Below are 19,917 nucleotides of genomic sequence, written 5' to 3'. Positions count from 1 at the left end.
CCTGGCGCCGCCATGCTCGTCACAGTCACTCCGGATCAGACAGTGTAGGGAGAGCTGCTGCTTTGTCAGGGAGAGATTTGATCGTGTATTAGGTAGTGTAGGGAGAAAAACCGTACATTAAACATATCCATCTTAACAACCAGTCCTTCTGAGGACTAATCCATCTGCAGAGATATCAGGCAGGCAAGATGTATAGGCAGGCAGTGTATATAGCAGACAGCAGTGCATATAGCACAAGAGGCTCCATTCCAATTCTGCCTTCTGCTGCTGTTAGATATTCCTATACAAAGGCCCAGGTCTCAGGGGCCAGGAATACTTTTCTTTGGATCTTCATCCTCATTATTTGCTTAAAAAGCAATCCAGAGAACACAGTTTTTCTGCGCCATTTGCTTGTTGGTGTGGCGCCCAGGGGATGGGGACGACTCGGCGCCCGGGCCTTAATGCCTTGTCTTGGGGGATGTCGCGGTGGTCGGCTCCCGGGCCCGTACCCTGGGGTCTCTCTTAAAAAGGGGAAATGAAATGTCAAAGTTCGTGATGCCACCTGTGGTGTCTGGTGAGAATCACCAGCGCTGCGCAGTCCACTGAGGCCGGTGTTAAGGCAGCTTTGATGGTGTAGTTCCCCACAGGTGGAGCTAGGCCTCAGGGCAGTGATGTTTGACAAGGTGCACGAAATGGCGGTGACCCAGCCGGGTCCAAGGAAGGACAGGGGACACACACACACGGTTTGCTTCTGTACCTTTTTACTGGTGGAAATGCAGGTACCGTCTGGAGCACTGTAGGGTGAGGGGTGCACTGCAGGACTCTCCCCAGTGAGCAGGTGTAGGGCCTCCTGTTTCTTCGCCGCTTAGTGTTAGTCTCTGGCCTGCCTGGAGCTAGGCCTAACTTAGTCTCTATTCTGCACCGGCAGATCCTCTGGTAGGGCCTTCTGTTGGAGTACACACTCCCTGGTATATGGGGCCTCGGTATCTCCTGACCCTGGTATAACAGTCAGCGTTTGGTATTCCTGGGACCTGTAGTTCGCCAGGGGTTCTGGTTGTCTTCTGCTGGGTATAAAGAATCCCTGCAGACTCGGACACAGTGTCCGGGATATGGTTTCTGGGGTGAGCTGGTAAGGCTCCTCTGCCCCCAATGCTACTCACTCCTCTAGCCATCGGCCTACTAGGGCCCTCACTAGGCTATACACACTGGCAGTTAGGTGGCTGCCTCTTCTGCTGTTCTCTGAGCGTCAGCAACGCACCTAGCTCACTTAACTCGAGCTGCTTGAGTCTGACTGAGTTCCACTGCAGACTGACCTGTTTCTCTGTTTCTCACTCTGCAGGAACTGGCTGTGGACTCCAGACTGTTCTGTCTCCACTCTTTTCCTGAGGAGAACTCACTCACAGACTCTCTCCTTCTGTGTCTGAGCAGAAAACTGCTGAATCACTCCACCTTCCCTATTTATATCCCTATCCGGGCTCCCTCTGGTGGTCTGAGGTGGAAGGTGGAGGTGTGTGTATGCTCTGAGGACTTTATGGGCCGAACCCCAGGGTCCAGGAACTGTTAGAACTCTCCTGTTGGTTTTTATCTTGTTTGCTGGTCACATGACCTTTTTTGCCTATTTTATCCGGCTCCGCCCTCCTGGCCTTGCTGGACTTCATTGTAATTACTACTCTTGAGCTAGCTTGGTGCTCTGTTACCTTTCTCTGTTAGTTTTGCTAGGTCTTCTGACCTCTATGTTCTATGTTGTGTGTTTGTCTTTTACTGCTACAATTTCTGCTAGGAGGTGTCCAACTTTATCCCAGTCCCTAGTTCTTGTAGGGATCCCTCCCTTGCATCTATAGGTCTTCGTACAGACTAGCTGAGTACTTCAGCGGGTCTGATCGCAGGATCAGGTTCCCCGTTACATCGTAGGGATCCAGTTTAGTTCTATTGTAGGGACAGATCTCCTGCCTTTCCTTAGTGCTTGTAGCAGATCATAACAGTGTCACACATCACATGGCTAGATAAGGTTGTAAAATGTTCAAATGACATTTTCTGGTGAATGCAATTGTCTTGGTTGAAAGCTATTCAAAAGTGCAAAACGCATCAAAAACGCTACGTGTGAACATAGCCCAAGTTGTGGAGGAGTATTTTTGTTTTTGGTTATTTATTTTGCCTTATATATAAGTCATTACTCTGGAAAGGATGTTCATTAACATATTTCCCAGGAAAATCCATTTTGGTTTCGTTTTTGTATGTTTTATTGTAAGTCCGTAAAAGTGGCGTAATACTCTGACCACGTTGCTGACAGCAGTGATCTGGGAGTCAGAGATGCTTCCAGGGGTCTTCCCCATGCTGTTCCCATGTCATTTGAGCACTGTTCCCATCGATTTGGACAATTTTTAGGCCCTCTGCAGACCGCCGGGGGGAGCCGCCTGAAAAATGCTCCAGTTTCCCATAGACTTACATTGGGCTCGTTGCTCGGGTCGAGCACCCGAGTATTCCAATTTGCTCGACCCGAGCAACGAGTACCCGAGCATTTTAGTGCTCGCTCATCACTAAAGAGGATGAATTGCAGGCGGAGAACGATGAGATTGAGCAAGGAACCATGCAGGGTGATTACACACAACCAAGCCTAATCTCATCCCAATGTGGAATGGGTGACAATGAGGAAGAGGAGGAGGAAGGACAGGAGCTAGTTTCATGCACTATAGACGGTACCACCTGCACAGCTGTCATGCCGTCTGTTCAGTGTGGATGGCCAGAGGACAGAGAGGAGGAGATGGTGGAGGAGGAGGAGAGCATGGTCAGTCATCCTCTTGGTGAGGACACTGAAGTCTTGACAGTAGTCTGGCACACATGGCTGAGTTTATGTTACGCTGCCTTTCCCATGACCCTCGCGTTCTCAAAATTTTGGGTGACAGTTATTACTGGTTGGTGACACTTCTAGACCCACGCTACAAGGAGAACTTTATATCTTTTATTCATGAGGCGGACAGGTCTACAAAAATGGGGCAGTACCAGAAGGCCCTTGTTGCGGAACTATTAAAAAAATTCCCATCTGAAAACGCTGGCGGCAGAGGGCACACTTCGTTGGACAACCAAGGAGTACAAGCGAGAGAGACACAACTTCAATCCAGCAGAGGCAGGGGAACACTGTCAAAGTTCTGGGAGAGTTTTCTCAGACCCTCCCATCGCACAGGCCCTGAGGCACGGGGTAGTCTCACAAGGAGTGCAAAGTTTGGGAAGATGCTGAGGGTGTACCTTGCCGACCGTTCCAACGTCCTCCATGATTCCTCTGTGCCTTATAATTATTGGGTATCCAAGCTGGATATGTGGAATGAACTGTCTCTCTATGCTTTGGAGTTCCTGGCCTGCCCTGCCGCCAGCATTTTATCAGAGCGGGTTTTTAGTGCCGCTGGTGGAATTATAACTGATAAGCACATCCGCCTGTCAACTGAAAATGCTGACAGGCTGACTCTTATAAAAATGAACAAGGCCTGGATTGGGCCAGACTTCTCAACACCACCGAATGATAGCAGCGTAACATAAACTCCAATCCAGTGTCTTTTCGTGAGAGGTGTATTCCCATGCACCTTTTCACACCCACACATGGGTATACGCTTCCTGATTTTGGCTATTTGCTCTTGTCCTCCTTCTTCTCCTCATCCTCCACCACCATATCACCAGGGTGACCCTGGTCCATGATGCAACACCCAACTAATTTTTTTAAAGGGTGTTTATGACGCCCGTGAAAATTTTTTTTTTATTCAATATGTTCATGTATACCCCCCAGGGGTAAATGTTTGTAAGCCCGTACACTTAGTGCATGGGCATTACAAGTATAGTAGGCCAGCTCCTTTCTAATGGGAACATTTTTTCATGAAGCCCTCCTCTACGTCTCTTCCAAGGGGCATTGAAGTGCCTCCAAATTTTTGGCACCCTTGCATTCACTGCATAGGCCAACACTATGGGAGACTCTTTCCTTTCTAATGGGAATTTGTCGTTACTGTGGCCCTGCTCCGTGTGTCTATAAATTCTTAGTGGGGTTTTTCCTAAAATTGGTCAGCCATTGGATTCACTGCATACCCTATAACTGTATAGCAGACCCTTTCCTTTCTAATGGGAACATGTTGTACCTTGTTACTGTGGCCCTGCTCCGTGTGTCTTTAAATTCTTAGTGGGGTTTTTCCTAAAATTGGACAGCCGTTTTACTCACTGCATACCCTATAACTGTAGAGCAGACCCTATCCTTTCTATTGGGAACATGTCATACCTGGTTACTGTGGCCGTGCTCTATGTGTCTTTAAATTGTTAGTGGGGTTTTTCCCAAATTTTGGCAGCCCTTGCAGTCACAGCATGGGCATTGCCACTATAGGAGACCCGCTCCTTTATAATATGGGAACATTTTTTTATGAGGCCCTCCTGCACATCTCTTCCAAGGGGCATTGAAGTGCCTCCAAACTATTGGCAGCCCTTGCTTTCACTGCATAGGCCAACGCTCTGGGAGACTCTCTCCTTTCTAATGGGAATTTGTCGTTACGGTGGCCCTGCTCTATGTGTCTTTAAATTCTTATTGGGGATTTTTCCAAATTTTGGCAGCCCTTGCAGACACAGCATGGGCATTACCACTATAGGAGACCCACTCCTTTATAATGGGAACATTTTTGTAACTGAGACCCTCCTCTATGTCTCTTCAAAGGGGCATTGGGTTGCGTCCAAATTTTTGGCAGCCCTTGCAGTCACTGGATACGCAATAACAGTATAGGAGACCCACTTGTTAATAATGGGAACAACAAAGCATAGCCGGCTGATGGCTCTCTAACAATAGCTAGGGCCGACTGCTGGCCTTTTAAGAATAGTAAGGACCGTCTGATGTCCCTGTAAAAATAGGCTTTATGAATTTCAGAGTCCCTCCATCATAAATAAAAAAGGATGTGTCTGATGATGTGTCACACACCACATTGCCAGATAAGGTTGTAAAATGTTAAAATGACATTTCCCAGTGAATGCATTTGTCTTAAAAAAAAAAATAACGTAAAAAACAAAACAATAGGATCTTTCTTTAGTTTAAAAAACAGCGTCACCAATTTAATCTCAATGTAATCACATTGTTCAGCTCATGCACCTCCTCCTCCATCTCCGAAATGATCACATCAGTCACAAGCTGACCGCACTGCAGCACTGCCTTGGCCAAGCGGCAACAGGCTGTGCTGAAGATAACATGCTTAATGCTTAATTGACAAACCGTCCAGCGCTGCAGAGTTGTTGAAAGCTGCAACACAGCAGCCTGATCTGTGGCTCTCACCGCTGAACATACAGCCAGGCATGGTCGTGTGTGACAACGGGCGGAACCTGGTGACAGAGAATTGACAGCTGGGGTAGATACGGTTTCCCTCTATGCCAGTCCTTTCACTGAGCTAAAGAATATGGCTGTGGTGAAATACAACTCCCACTGAGAAGCTGTTTCAGATTGAAAAACATTGTGCCCACCAGAGGATTTGATTCTGAGGGCTAACCTTGCTCACCCGCTCAAGAGCCCCATAGCAGCTGCAAAGTTAGCGCTATCATGAACTCTCCTGAGGTAGAAGCCAAGGCACACCAGAGGATTCTCTTGTGGGACCGTCCAACCCTGCCGAGAAGCAGTCCTGGCTAAGAAAAGTGTGTGGGAAGGTTCCCGGACACTCTATGGCTGCTTTTTTACTGAGGAGGAAACACACGCAAACACGGGGAGAAACTACCAAGTCCTTGCAGATGTTGTCCTTGCTGGGATTTGAACCCAGGATCCCAGCGCTCCAAGGCTTCAGTGCTAACCACTGATCCAATGTGCTGCTGTTCATCCTCTAATATCTAACAGGCTGGAGAAACTTGCACCTACTGCCAGTCTATCTTCAGCTCCTTTGTGATCAAATGTATTTGGGCCGCCACTCAGTCTATCAAATAAAATTCCTGAGAAGGAAATTGGGGATGGCTTCACTACTGGTACTGGGGGCAGTGCTAATACCATGGCGTCGTACCCTAGTTTTCTGGAAATATTCCAGGCTGGTACGAGGCTAGAAAATTCCCACAGAAAAGTAGCAGCAGTAATGTTCAATCAACATTTCAAGTGCAAGCAGTTTTAGAGGACTTCCTAGGAGAAATGACACGCAGGGTACATACGGTTTCCCTCTATGCCAGTCCTTTCACCGAGCTAAATACAACTCTTAGCAAAAAAGTTGTGGACTGGCTCCGTACTGTCCCTGGCCACATTCACCTGTCCACATGTTTGTGGTTAGGCTGTCCTTCCTAGTAAGTGCACTGGAGAGGGCACTGGTAATGTTGTGGGGCCCATGCTTGTGGAAGGCGGAGGCGATACCGGGAAATATAGTGGCGGCTGGGGACCGAGTATGGACACTTGGCCGCCGCCGGCATGAGGTTGTGAAAAGCTTCCGCCTTCACGAGCTAAAAAGGCCACATTTCAAGTGCAAGCAGCTGTCAAAAAATTGGCAGTATAGTATTGCAGCCTGTGGGTGGGTGGGTGGATGCCTGCATACTTGAGCTTGCATTCCAAGGAATGGGGTAGGGACAACTGAACGCTGCAGTGGGACAAGGACGTGGACGGTGATTGTTGCCAGTCTGCAACGACAGGTGCATAGCGGGAGGCATCTTCGCATGCGCCAAGGATCACTTATGATGGGCACACTTTTAGGCAGTGACCTGAGAGTCAGAGATGCTTCCAGAGGTCTTCCCCTTGCTGTTCCCATGTCTTTTCAGCACTGTATGCATGTGTCTGATGATGTGTCACACACCACATGGCCAGATAAGGTTGTAAAATGTTCAAATGACATTTTCTGGTGAATGCATTTGTCTTGGTTGAAAGCAATTCAAAAGTGTAAAAAACGCTACGTGTGAACATAGCCCAAGTTGTGGAGGAGTATTTTTGTTTTTGGTTATTTATTTTGCCTTATATATAAGTCATTACTCTGGAAAGGATGTTCATTAACATATTTCCCAGGAAAATCCATTTTGGTTTCGTTTTTGTATGTTTTATTGTGAGTCTGTAAAGGTGGCGTAATACTCTGACCACGTTGCTGACAGCAGTGATCTGGGAGTCAGAGATGCTTCCAGGGGTCTTCCCCATGCTGTTCCCATGTCATTTGAGAACTGTTCGATTTGGGCAATTTTTAGGCCCTCTACAGACCGCCGGGGGGAGCCGCCTGAAAAATGCTCGAATTTCCCATAGACTTACATTGGGCTCGTTGCTCGGGTCGAGCACCCGAGTATTCCAATTTGCTTGACCCGTGCAACGAGTACCCGAGCATTTTAGTGCTTGCTCATCACTATTTGGTTGTCCTCAAGAAACCTGCGGTTGAGGATTCCCTCTAAAAAACTGGGTCCTAAGTTTATGGGTCAATTTAAAGTGCTTCAGGTTGTTAACCCGTCTGCGGTTTGGTTGGATGCCACTCTCTCTGTTCCTCCTGTGGTGGAAGACGGTGAATATGAAATTTCACGTATCTTGAATTCTAGATGGCATAGAGGGAGAGAACAGTATCTCGTCTCCTGGAAGGGTTTCGGTCCCAAAGATAACTCCTGGGTAAGGGCGGATGATATCTCTGCTCCTAGGCTTGTTAGAGCTTTCCACAAGAGGTTTCTGGATAGGCCTGGGCCTGGAGGATGCCGAGGATCCTCTTAAAAGATGGGGTACTGTTAGAACCCTCCCTTTGTTTTTTCCATCTTGTGTTTTGCGGTCACGTGACCATATGCCTTTATATTCCAGCTCCGCCTTTTTGGCTGTGCTGGACTTCAGTGTTGTTTGACTTTTGCTTGCCAGGTGCTTCTGTGCCTATTTCTCTCAGTTCGCTTGGTCCTTTTGGGATCTCTAGTATCTTTTGTCAGTTTATCTTTTGTTTTCTGCAACAACCTTCTCTGTACAGGAGGTGTCCCATTTTTGTTCCAGTCCTTAGTTCTTTAGGGACCTCTTCCCTTTATTCTATAGGTCTTCGTTCAGACTAGCCTAGGACTAAGGCGGGTCTGTTCGCTAAGAACAGGCAGCCCGCTACATCGTAGGAATTCAGCTTAGTCTTACTGTAGGGAAAGCTTTCCCCTTCTTTCCTTAGTGCTTGTTTGCAGATCATAACAATCAGCCCCCAACGATCGGCTTTTCCTCTGCTGGTTATAAAAATGACGCGGGAGCCCAAGCCATTTTTTATTTAATTTTAGGCTCTGTGCCCACGATCTGGACGTAGCAGCGCTTTGGACGCATATTTTTTGCTGCGTCCAAAACTTTGCATTCTATTGAACGCAGGTAAATCCATATGTGTTAACTGAGCCATGCGAATTACTGCATTCAATACATTCTAGTGGTCAAATTTCTGTTGCAGAGACTAACGACTCTGCAAGAGATAATTGACATGCTGCAGTCCTGAAAGATGCGCCTCATGTCAGTGTCCACAGGTGATTCGCAGCTTCTGTTGCATGCATAGTGGACATGGGATTTCTAGAGATCCCATCCACTATGCCGTAACATCTTGATGCTACGGGTCCGGCGTCCAGCAGCATCGGCGTCCAATAGCAGCATCTGTGACTTATTATAATTAGAAAATAGTGCTGACACAACATGTCCGCTCTTTATATAGAGAGGACATGTGATTTCAGCAGCCAATGGCACAAGCCCTTGTGTCTGGACAGAGTGTATGCTTCCTATGTCCTGATTGGCTAGCCACGATTTGCATAGATAAAGTTAAGGAAAAAAAATTAGAAGCAGGCACTGCTCTCAGCTTCTGTCAGCTCTCCCCCAGCCCCTCCCCTCAGCAAACACATCCCCCCACTCATCATACACAAGCAGTATGTTAGCCAAAGTGTTAAAAACACTTTAGTTGCAACGCAATTATTTTCCTGCATTTTTTCACCGAATGTTACCAATTTTTGCAGATTTTAAGAAAAAATGTTTGTGGTTCCGATCACGAATCCGAATGTGACATATTCGTGCCGAATTTAACATTTGCGATCGGTTTCCGAACATATTCACTCATCACTAGTTATTACCACATAAAGTGACACTGGTCAGAATTGTAAAATTTGGCCTGGTCATGAAGTTGAAAACAAGCTTTGGAGGTTGAAGGGGTTAAAAATAAAGACTTTTTTTGGTGGAGACTGAAAAAACTGACGTAAAAAAAAAAAGTTCAAATTTTGGGCTAAAAAAGAATTGCAACTTCTTGAAGCTTTTGCGCCACTTTTTTGGCATAAAAGCTTTGAATTGCCACCATAGTTTTCTATGTGTTAAATAATGTTCAATTGCAGGAAGAAGAAAATTTGTTCAAATGCATGGTCAGTGAGAGGATAGGCAGCAAATGTCAAGTTTTTCAATTATCACATTTGCCTTCTTTTCCTATATGTATATTTCTAGCAAAAAGATCTGTGGCATTTACATATTGTCATAATTACATTTGCATCTTTTCTTACAGTTTTGGCAACATAATGAGTGGATTGATGTTGTGATTGATGATAGACTACCCACCTTTAAAAATCGTCTGGTATTTCTTCACTCTGCTGATCTCAATGAGTTTTGGAGTGCACTACTGGAAAAAGCTTATGCAAAGTGAGTTTTCAACTTGTAGAAAATCCTATGAATTTCAGCTAAAAAAATCTATATTTTTAATGACATAAAACTTGTAAGACTGTTTACATTGCATCTGTGTTAAATTACCTATAGGTCTGCAATCTGTAATGGCACATAAGAAAATCTTTTAGCATACACTTGAATTTTATAGCTATTAAGCTGCACTTTTCTGGAGTGAAGTTTGATGGCACACCTTTGAAGGAGTATTCTCATGGTCTTAAATGTATTTTGTTTGTTAGACAGCATGAAATTAAGCAAGTTTGTAACAGACTTGCTTTTTCTATCTTCTTTTATTCTCCTGCTGTGAAGCTTTTATGTTACATAGTGTACAGCTTGTTTCCAAGGAGCTAGACTAAAAGTGCCTGACTAAGTGTGTGCAGTAGTTACATTTTAAGAAGACAGTTAACTCCTAATATCCCAGAAAGCTCTCTCTAGCCCATTGATTTCTAGATAGTAGTCAGCTGCTAACCCTCTCTTCTTCCCTCCTACTCAGCTCTGGGGTTGTTACAAGTCCTGTAGAATCACAATTCTAGACACCATCAGCAGCAGTTTCCACAGCAGTTATTCTAATTGTGGCTCTCACTTTCCTGAGTTGTGAGCTTGTTCAAATGTACTTTTACATCTGTATGCAAATATATTGATTACAGTTGTAGACTTCAGAACCATGACAACAGTCAGGACAAAACTACTCACCAGAACTGTCACTCAAGAAAGAGCACTGGCCACTTGAGCATCCAGGAACTAAGAGAGACTGCAGAGCTGTGATCTGCTCTAGAGAAAACTTGAGAATACCCCTTTAACATAGTTTTTAACATAATATGAACAGACTCTTATACATTGCTACAAACAGAAAGTGATTGCAAAAATTATGTATTCTAGAAAACTGGCATTGTGTTATTTATTTTTTTCAGCAGGATTTAGACTAAAAATACCCCTAAAACCATCATCCACTTCTCAGTTGTTTCCATAACCTACTTTACAATCCAACAACTGACACTAGCACGATCGCCCAAAGCGTAATGTGTGTTTTGTTCTAGGCTCAATGGTAGTTATGAAGCACTAAAAGGTGGCAGTACCATAGAAGCCATGGAAGATTTCACTGGGGGAGTTTCTGAAGCTTATGAAAACAAAAATGCACCCAAAAACTTTTTTGAAATAATGGATAAAGCTCTGAAAAGAGGATCAATGCTGGGTTGCTCCATTGATGTAAGTAGATTTTTCATCAAATCATTTTTATATAAAAATGAGCTAAATGGTTAGTAGGAACCTGGCTGTCAAACGTGAGCTTTGCAAACCGCACCCTACCTGCCTGAATCCCTGGCACATCTTCTGATTTGTAGGCTCTACGCAATGTCATTATTGCAGCGTGATGCATGCATGACACTGTGCAGGAACTACTAATCAACAGAGGTGCTGGATTTTCAACAATTAGGAGGCGGTTCGAAGGGCTCCCATCCACAGGCCACAAACTATTGTCATCACAAGATGAATGAATCAATTCAGTGAGCTAATTCTGAACCAAGGCCCTGCGATGTATTTCCTCACCTGCAGTTATAGAAGACCTGTCAGCTCTCCTAACATTATGTGGATTTTTAAACATGAAACCAAAAACAATTCCAGAACTGCTTATTGTAGGAGTCCTTGGTTATTTCTCTTGGAAATAACAATGACAACTAAATGTTGAGCATTTTTCATCACGTTATTTTTGGAGTTTTTCAAGATTATAAAGTCAAACATTTTAAAACAGGGATAATAAAACAAGGGAATTCTATACATTGTCCAATCAGTCCAACAGGGACATGCCTGTTTTACACATAATACCCAATTGTCAATTTTTTAATACATTTCTAGGAGGAAAACAGAGAAACAATACAATGTATTCAGAATACATGCCCCATAATTGTTTGGTCATGGAGTGCACAATTTACTATAGCATGCAAGTCAGAAGAGTTGGCAGGTCATCTTTACAGGGAAATTCACTGCTCAAAAAAATAAAGGGAACACTTACACAACACAATGTAACTCCAAGTCAATAACACTTCTGTGAAATCTACCTGTCCAGTTATGAAGCAACACTGATTGTGAATCAGTTTCTCCTGCTGTTGTGCAAATGGAACAGACAACTAGTAGAAATGATAGGCAATTAGCAAGACACCCCCTATATAGGAGCGGTTCTGCAGGTGGTGACCACGGACCATTTCTCTGTTCTCATCCTTTTTGGCTCTTGTTTTGGTCACTTTTTCATTTTGCCATTGCTCTCACCCCTAGAGGTACAGTACCATGAGGCGGTGTCTACAGTACAACCCACAGAAGTTGCTCAGGTAGTGCTGCTCATCCAGGATGGCACATCAGTGCGAGCTGTGGCAAGAAGGGTAGCTGTGTCTGTCAGCACAGTGTCCAAAGCATGGAGCAGATACCAGGAGATGTGGAGATAGCCATAGGAGGGTAACAACCCAGCAGCAGGACCGTTACCTCCTCCTTTGTGCAAGGAGGAACAAGATGAGCACTGCCAGAGCCCTGCAAAATGACCTACAGCAGGCAACAAATGTGCATGTGTCTGCACAAACGGTTAGAAACCGACTCCATGAGGGTGGTATGAGGGCCCAACGTCCACAGATGGGGGTTGTGCTCACAGCTCAGCACCATGCAGGACGCTTGGCATTTGCCACAGAACACCAGGATTGACAAAGTCGCCACTGGCCCCCTGTGCTCTTCACAGATGAAAGCAGGTTCACACTGAGCACATGTGACAGACATGAGGGAGTCTAGAGATGCCGTGGAAAGCGTTCTGCTGCCTGCAACAAACTTCAGCATGACTGGTTTGGCAGTGGGTCAGTAAAGGTGTGGGGTGGCATTTCTTTGGAGGGCCGCACAATCCTCCATGTGCTTGCCAGAGGTAGCCTGTCATTAGGTACCGAGATGAGATCCTCAGACCCCTTGTGAGACCATATGCTGGTGCGGTTGGCCCTGGGTTTCTCCTAATGCAGGACAATGCTAGACCTCATGTGGCTGGAATGTGTCAGCAGTTCCTGCAAGATGAAGGCATTGAAGCTATGGACTGGCCCGCCCGTTCCCCAGACCTGAATCGGATAGAGCACATCTGGGACATCATGTCTTGCTCAATCCACCAACGTCATGTTGCACCACAGACTGTCCAGGAGTTGGCGGATGCTTTAGTCCAGGTCTGGGAGGAGATCCCACAGGAGACCATCCGCAACCTCATCAGGAGCATGCCCAGGCGTTGTAGGGAGGTCATACAGGCAAGTGGAGGCCACACACAATACTCAGCCTCATCAGGAGCATGCCCAGGCGTTGTAGGGAGGTCATACAAGGCACGTGGAGGCCACACACAATACTGAGCCTCATTTTGACTTGTTTTAAGGACATTACATCAAAGTTGGATCAGCCTGTAGTGTGTTTTTCCACTTTAAATTTATTAACCAATGGAGGCCTGGATTTGGAGTCACCCCCAAAATTGATTTCCGTTGATGATTTTTGTGTGATTTTGTTGTCAGCACATTCAACTTTGTACAGAACAAAGTATTCAATGAGAATATTTCATTCATTCAGATCTAGGATTTGAGTGTTCCCTTTTATTTTTTGAGCAGTGTATATAAAGTAATATCATAACCATTACCTAACTCAATCCTCCGCCGCTCCAGAAGTCCCTGACAGTCCCGACGTGATGATGTCATAGCAGTATTCAAGGGGAATAATGGGCAACAATCACTGACCTTAGTGCTCACGTGCCGCATATGCAAATCTCACCGCTGAAGCCAGGTATTATCTGCAAGGGTCAGGGGAATGGTATATATGACATCAACACTTCCAGACCAGGAGAAATCACGTGGGCAGAGGGATTGAGTAGGCAAGTGGAAGTTATTTTATTATTTTTCCAGCTTTTAGCCTACGTTTGTTTCTTCATCACAGACAACCAAATCAATGAAACAAAGTCTACTGTGTTTCTCCCAAGGTCTCTAGCACAATGCATGCTTACCTGTACGTGTTAAGTAGTCAAGTAATGTCAACAATTTCTTACAGACTACAAGTTCTGCTGAAACAGAAGCTAAAACTCCTCAGGGACTTGTAAAAGGTCATGCCTACTCCATAACTGGCATGGATACGGTATGGTTGCTTTTATTCTTGTTTGCTAATATCTATCATGGCTTACATTATAGTAAATTATTTTACCCTTATAGCTGTACTCACATTTACTGATTACAGTTTGCAGGTAGGGTGATAATCTAAGTGTTGGCTCTTCCATTTTTTATTGCTCTGAATGATTTTGGATTGTTATGGCTGAAGGTCATTATATACAATAAGTATGATATCTCTTGTGCTGAATGAAATATTAGTAGATATATAAAAAAAAGATTTTGAAGAAGAGTACTTCTCATACTGTGAGGTGCAGCTATGGAGGTAGATCTGACTGAATAGTTCATATCTGACCTTTTGTGGCTGTTGTTCATTCTAGTATTGTAAAAGAACTGATTCCTTTTTGTGATTGTTTTAACATTACAATTGGTTCAAAAGACATGGCAGATTAAAGTAATTATTTTAATTTTTGAATGGACTTCAACCACTACTGGTTTCTACTATGTTCTTGTCCCAGTAGAAATATATAAAGGCCATGGTTCATTAAGACTAGCATTTCATACACCAGTTTTAAAGAGGGGTGTGCAGGAATAAAATATGCCAAATTCATTAAGAGGCGTACACCACTTAGTGAATTAAGTGTAACTTATTAGTGGTGCGCCACCACTTTCCAAGAATTTCACGGGTGAGCGTAGCCATGCCCCATCCCACCCCTGCCAAATGTCGCAAAATTTAGCTATATAATGTGTTTTATTCTGGCATAAACAGTTTTCTGTAACTGCCCCTAAGAGTCTACAAAAATGTGCACCATAGAGCAAGTGCTTCAGACCATTTGCTTTGTATTAATTTTAAAAGCCATTAAAGGAGTTGTCCAGTCCTCTGGCTAGGTCATTGATATCAGCTTGTGGGAACTTGATACCTGGCACCCCCATGGATAAGCTCTGATGTTGGACGGATGTAGATATATTGAACAGAGCTGCATTTTGCAGCTCCATTCAGTGTGAAGCTGTTCTGTAGTACCCAGCAGCAGCTGCTACACATTGAATAGAGTGGTACATTGTAGCTTCCTTCAGTGTCTTTACATCCAGCCGCTGCTGCTGTAAATTATAATAGCTGATCATAAGGGTGCTTGGTGTCAGACACCCACCAATCCGGACAGTGCCTCCAAATCATATTTAGTCCATGGTTTTACCATATACTTTGAATGCATCTGTCTAACAAGTTATTTTGCTATAACATTGACTAAAAAATAAAACTAAGAACCCTAATAAGCTCTAATTTAGTAATACTGCTGTCATCATTTATGTAATCAAATAGTTGATCTTTTTTGCCTCCATTGACCATTGAGATGTCCTTTTGTTGTCAATGAAATATACAATTTGCACCAATAAAGATTTTCAACCCGAACCTTTCATTCTTTGAAAGCTCATATGTGATTTATAGGTGTTTTCCCACAAACAAAAGTTTATTTTAATCAATAGATCTTGGAATAATAATAAGTTCCAAAATTGGATGTGTTTAACTAAAATGTTCCTGTGCTGAGATAATCTTATAAATGTGCCCCTGCTGTGTACTGTGTAATGGCTGTGTCTGACCGTGCTGGAACATGGTCTGATCATACCACATCTCCTGGGCAGTTGAGGAAGCAAAAGAGTATACAGAAATTACAGCATGGGATCACAGCTGATTCTTTCTTTGAAGTAAAACATTGTTTAAAAACAGGAAATGTTTTACATCACGGAAAGAATCAGCTGTGATCCTGTGCTATAATGTTTGTATAGACTTTTGCTTCCTCCCCTGCCCAGGAGATGTGGTATGATCAGACCATGTTCCTGTACGGTCAGATGCAGCCATTACACAGTACACAGCAGGGCACATTTATAAGATTATCTCAGCACAGGAACATTTTATTTAAATATGTCTAATTTTGGAAATTATTATTATTATAAGATCTATTGATTAAAATGGAATTTTGTTTGTGGGAAAAACTCTTTAAGTGTTCCCTTTTTTTAGCAGTGTACTAATGTATTACTCAAACTCTAGGTGAATTATAGAGGACAAATAATACAGCTGATTAGAGTGAGGAACCCTTGGGGGCAAGTTGAATGGAATGGACCATGGAGTGACAAGTGAGTAGGAACTGTCTCACTAGTGGTTTTTAGTTGTCTACACTTAATTTCCATTTAACACAAGAATAGAAAAAAATTAACTACATTCGCTTACTATCAAGCTGCTGCTCACGTTTTAAGAGTGTGGTTAGATTGGGTGATGTTCAATTGCCACACTATTTTGTATCGTGCCACCATTGGCCTACAGCAGGTGATCAGAGCTTCTGCCACCACATTCCAGACACACAGTCTGGCTGTACCCTAATAATCTCGTGCATAGTTAAAGAAGCAAAGATAGAGCATTAACCCACTAATTAGGAATTCCCATCTTGTAGTCCCTGGATATCTCTCATTTTATACGTAAAGGGAGTGTGACCACACTAATTCTAAAACTATAAGAATGCAAAAGCTTGAGAGAGCGTGTTGAAGATTAAAAACTAGAATTATAGCCGTTGTTTACACCATGCCTGACTGGCCGGCACGCTGATTTGCTCTGGCACCATGATCTTGGCGCTTTTTCACTAATACAGATAGTGTGTAAACTGCGGCTATAATTCTAGTTTTTAATCTTCAACACGCGCTCTCACATGGGATTGCTCCATGTATAGACTGAAACAGAATTGTATGAATTTGCATCTCTGACCTAGTGGGATAAAAACTACAGCAACTCATTAAACCTCCCTTGCTGGGGGAGCGTTATACTCAGAAAGGTGAGCTGAACATGTGCTCCTGGACATTTATTACGAACTAGTGATCATCACCTACCACCATTGAATTCAATAACTTTACTGCATATATACATTTATCTTCAATGTGGAGCAGAATAATTTTTGCCACATACTGTATCTACAGGTCAGTTTATAATTTTGATACCTAGATTCAGATTGGTATCATAGCGCGAGGCTATACAAGTTTTTGCATCCTAATAGTATCACAAGCACAGGGGCAGATTGTGCCTTTAGCCGGTGAGCCTTTGCCTTACCAATTAGAACCTTTTTTGTAGGGGAAGCATTGGTGTTTTTATTTTATTTTAATTCTAAGACTAATTTGCTAATTCAAAGCTATGGCCCCTGGACTTTTTTACCTTCACAACAATTCTCCGGGCTACTTGCCTATACAGACAAAATATGCCATCATATTAACGTAAATGGATCTGTGCTGCAGTTCTTCTCCACAGCAACTAGCTGTGGGATTGCTGTGTAGGGAAAGACAGTGATCTCCACCAATAATTGCATACCCTCGATGTGTTCCACTATTCAACACTTCAATTTTACCCTCGACTCAATGTTATCGTTTTTTTTTAGAGGAGTTGAGTTTTTAGCAGTTTATTAAAGTGCTTTTAACATATGGAAAAACCTCTTTCTCCCATCTCTCTAACTGCTAGATTCTGATTTTTGCTTTTGACTGTGGCATCTGAGGGGCAAAAGAGCGCTATCTTCGATCCTGGATGTTACAGCAGAGTGCCAGCTGACATCTGCTATGAATAATGACATATACTTGAGTTGTGCATACTCTTCCTGTGCAACTATATAATACCAGCACTGTAAATGTGCGCCATATGTCATGGAGGGTTTAAGAAGAATCACCATACAATGCTGCCCTTTGTAAGAATACTATGGGACCAAGTCTCCTGTACAGTTTGGCCCAAAAATATTGTGCCATTTAGCCATCAGGAGCTCTCAAGGTATACATCAGACTTCGTTATGAGTTCAGTGTCACGAGGAGGGCAATCTCCTACCTCTTTCAGCACTGATTGATGGGTTGAAGACTATAGGGAAACACTAACATTTACCTACTTTTCCCTTCCTTCTGTCATGTAACAGGTTTTTCTTAACTTGAATAAATGAATACAGAATATTGGAAAGTTTACCTTTCATCACTTTCTTACAGCTCTTCTGAATGGAACTCTGTTGACCCAGCAGAAAGAAAACGCCTTTGTCAAACATCTTTGGATGACGGTGAATTCTGGTACATTAATTTTATGTTCATTGACCCCATCTTCACTGGATACTATTTTATATCCATGACTTGTTTTGTAACTACAAATAACAGATTTTAAGTATATTTTTGTTTCCATTCATATCTAAAGCAAAATGTAAAATATCAGATGGTGTCTTTATCTCAGACTAAACTTTAAAATACAAAAGCTAAACTGTAAGTCAATATTAACTGCTGTTCAAAGGGCAACTATCCGAATTTGTAAAACTATTTACCATTATGGAGATGTTATGATGTATCTTTAAAATAGCATAAAAATAAATTACTTTAATAATGTTTAATAGCAGTAGAATATGAATAAAAAAAGAGAGCTAAGGCTCCACATAACTGTTAAGATTAAAAGAGTTGTCCACTGCTAGGACAATACCTTCTCGATCTAAATGTTTGGCGCCGATAAAATAAAAAAAACTTATTCTCACCTCCCGTGCCGACACTGTTCCAGCAGTGTCGGCACTCGCGGTCCTGGGGCTCTCATGCGGTTGTTATGACACGTGAGACTGGCGCCGAATCAGCACTGGCATCACTGGCCCCGACTTCAAACAAATCAAACATCAGAAGGAAATGAGAGCGTAGCCACAGCCCTGACTTCCTCTTCATGTTCGATTTGTCCCTAGGCCAGGTTCATGACGCCAGCGCTGATTGGGCGCCAGGCTCACATGTCATAACAATCGCACAAGAGCCCCAGGACCATGAGTACCAACACCGCTGAAACGGTGCCGGCATGGAAGGAGAGTATAAGCTTCTTTCATTTTATTGGGGCCAAGCTTGGGGTATGAGAAGGGGTTGTCCCCGTAGTGGACAACGTCTTTAAGCCCTAAACTGTGACATTGTGCCCCCCAATAAGCCATCTAATACATGCTATAAACTTAGACTATACAGTCTAAAGATGTGCCAAATTTTTCAGGCGGCAAGCGGAAGTGGCACCTGCCTATTTACTATTTATCGGGCTGTAAACCATTGAGCATTTACTGGGGATCTTTGGTACTTACCATTGAGCCATATAGTGTTCCAGATTTTTTGCAGAGAAATTGTGAGCTCTTTTGCCCTGAGCATTCGTCTCACCACTAGGTTATGGGGCACTGTGTAGCCTCTCGGCATTCTCTGGATTCACATGTATATACTTTTTCTCCCCATAGCCATTTATCAATTTTCAACAACTCCCATCAAGTTTAACGGCATAGCCTAGTTTACCTGCGCCCTTGCTGCTATTTATTCTTCGTCTTCTTGCAAATGCCATCTGTTGTCATTTTTGTACTTTTTAATGAATTCTATGTAATTAATAAAGTTGATATTTATTTAACGAACCCTTATAACTCCATTTTCTCCGCATTCATATGCGATAAACTTAGACTATACAGTCTAAAGATGCACCAAATTTCTCAAGCAGCATGAGCCAAAGTGATACATTAGTGGAATTTTAGGTCTGCCGGTCTTCTACTGTCTAGAAATTAGACAGTGTTTGACAGTGTTGATAATTATGCTTTACTATGTGAATCCAGTCTAAGGGTATGTTCACATGTTGTTGCAGTGTTTTTTTTCTGCAGCAAAAATGTTCACTATTGGCAGTAAAAATGCTGAATATAAAACACAGCTATTTGCTATGATTTTGCTGCATTTTTCAGACAGATTACACATGTTTGTTTTATACACAAAAAAAGCTGCATTGTTTTTGCAGTTTCTCATTACTTAGTGTGTTTGTAACATTGCAAAAGTGCTGAAAGAATGGACCTGATGCAGATTTTGAAAAACATTACAGTGATTAAGGTCAGTCAGGAAAAAATAAGCTAGTAATTATTTTACACCCCTCCCCCAATAAACAAACACAAAAACACTGCTAAAACGCCACATATGAACATACCCTAAAGGTGTCTAAAAAAAAATAAATCAATACTATTTATTAATGACAAATGGTCAACATCAGTAGCGTAACTAGAGATCTATGGCCCATGGTACAAAATTTGGTACTGGCTCCCCACCATCATGTTGGTTAGGTGTGTGGACTCTTGCAGTTTTCTGGATCATATAAATATGTGCTTTCTCCCCTCATAACAAAAAAATTAAAATTTATATTGGGGTCATACAGTTGCCAGATAACAATTATAGTAATATTGTTACTGAACTAATGAACATGTTTGCTGTACCAAAACTAATATATTCATT

General features: G+C 43.0%; 1 protein-coding gene across 1 annotated transcript in view; it reads left to right on the top strand.

Moving 5' to 3' along the window:
* Window positions 1–19,917, top strand: part of CAPN9 (calpain 9) — a 475,752-nt gene that overhangs the window by 192,300 nt on the left and 263,535 nt on the right. The window contains exons 4-8 of the mRNA XM_073671460.1: window positions 9,402–9,535; window positions 10,594–10,762; window positions 13,598–13,681; window positions 15,695–15,780; window positions 17,650–17,727. Coding sequence (XP_073527561.1) covers window positions 9,402–9,535; window positions 10,594–10,762; window positions 13,598–13,681; window positions 15,695–15,780; window positions 17,650–17,727 — 551 coding nt within the window. The remainder of the gene's footprint in view (window positions 1–9,401; window positions 9,536–10,593; window positions 10,763–13,597; window positions 13,682–15,694; window positions 15,781–17,649; window positions 17,728–19,917) is intronic.

This window comes from Phyllobates terribilis, unplaced genomic scaffold, assembly GCF_046119375.1.
Source record: "Phyllobates terribilis strain yellow unplaced genomic scaffold, ASM4611937v1 Scaffold_3__8_contigs__length_932513732, whole genome shotgun sequence".
Classification (NCBI taxonomy): domain Eukaryota; kingdom Metazoa; phylum Chordata; class Amphibia; order Anura; family Dendrobatidae; genus Phyllobates; species Phyllobates terribilis.
This window is presented reverse-complemented; position numbering and strand designations above follow the sequence as displayed.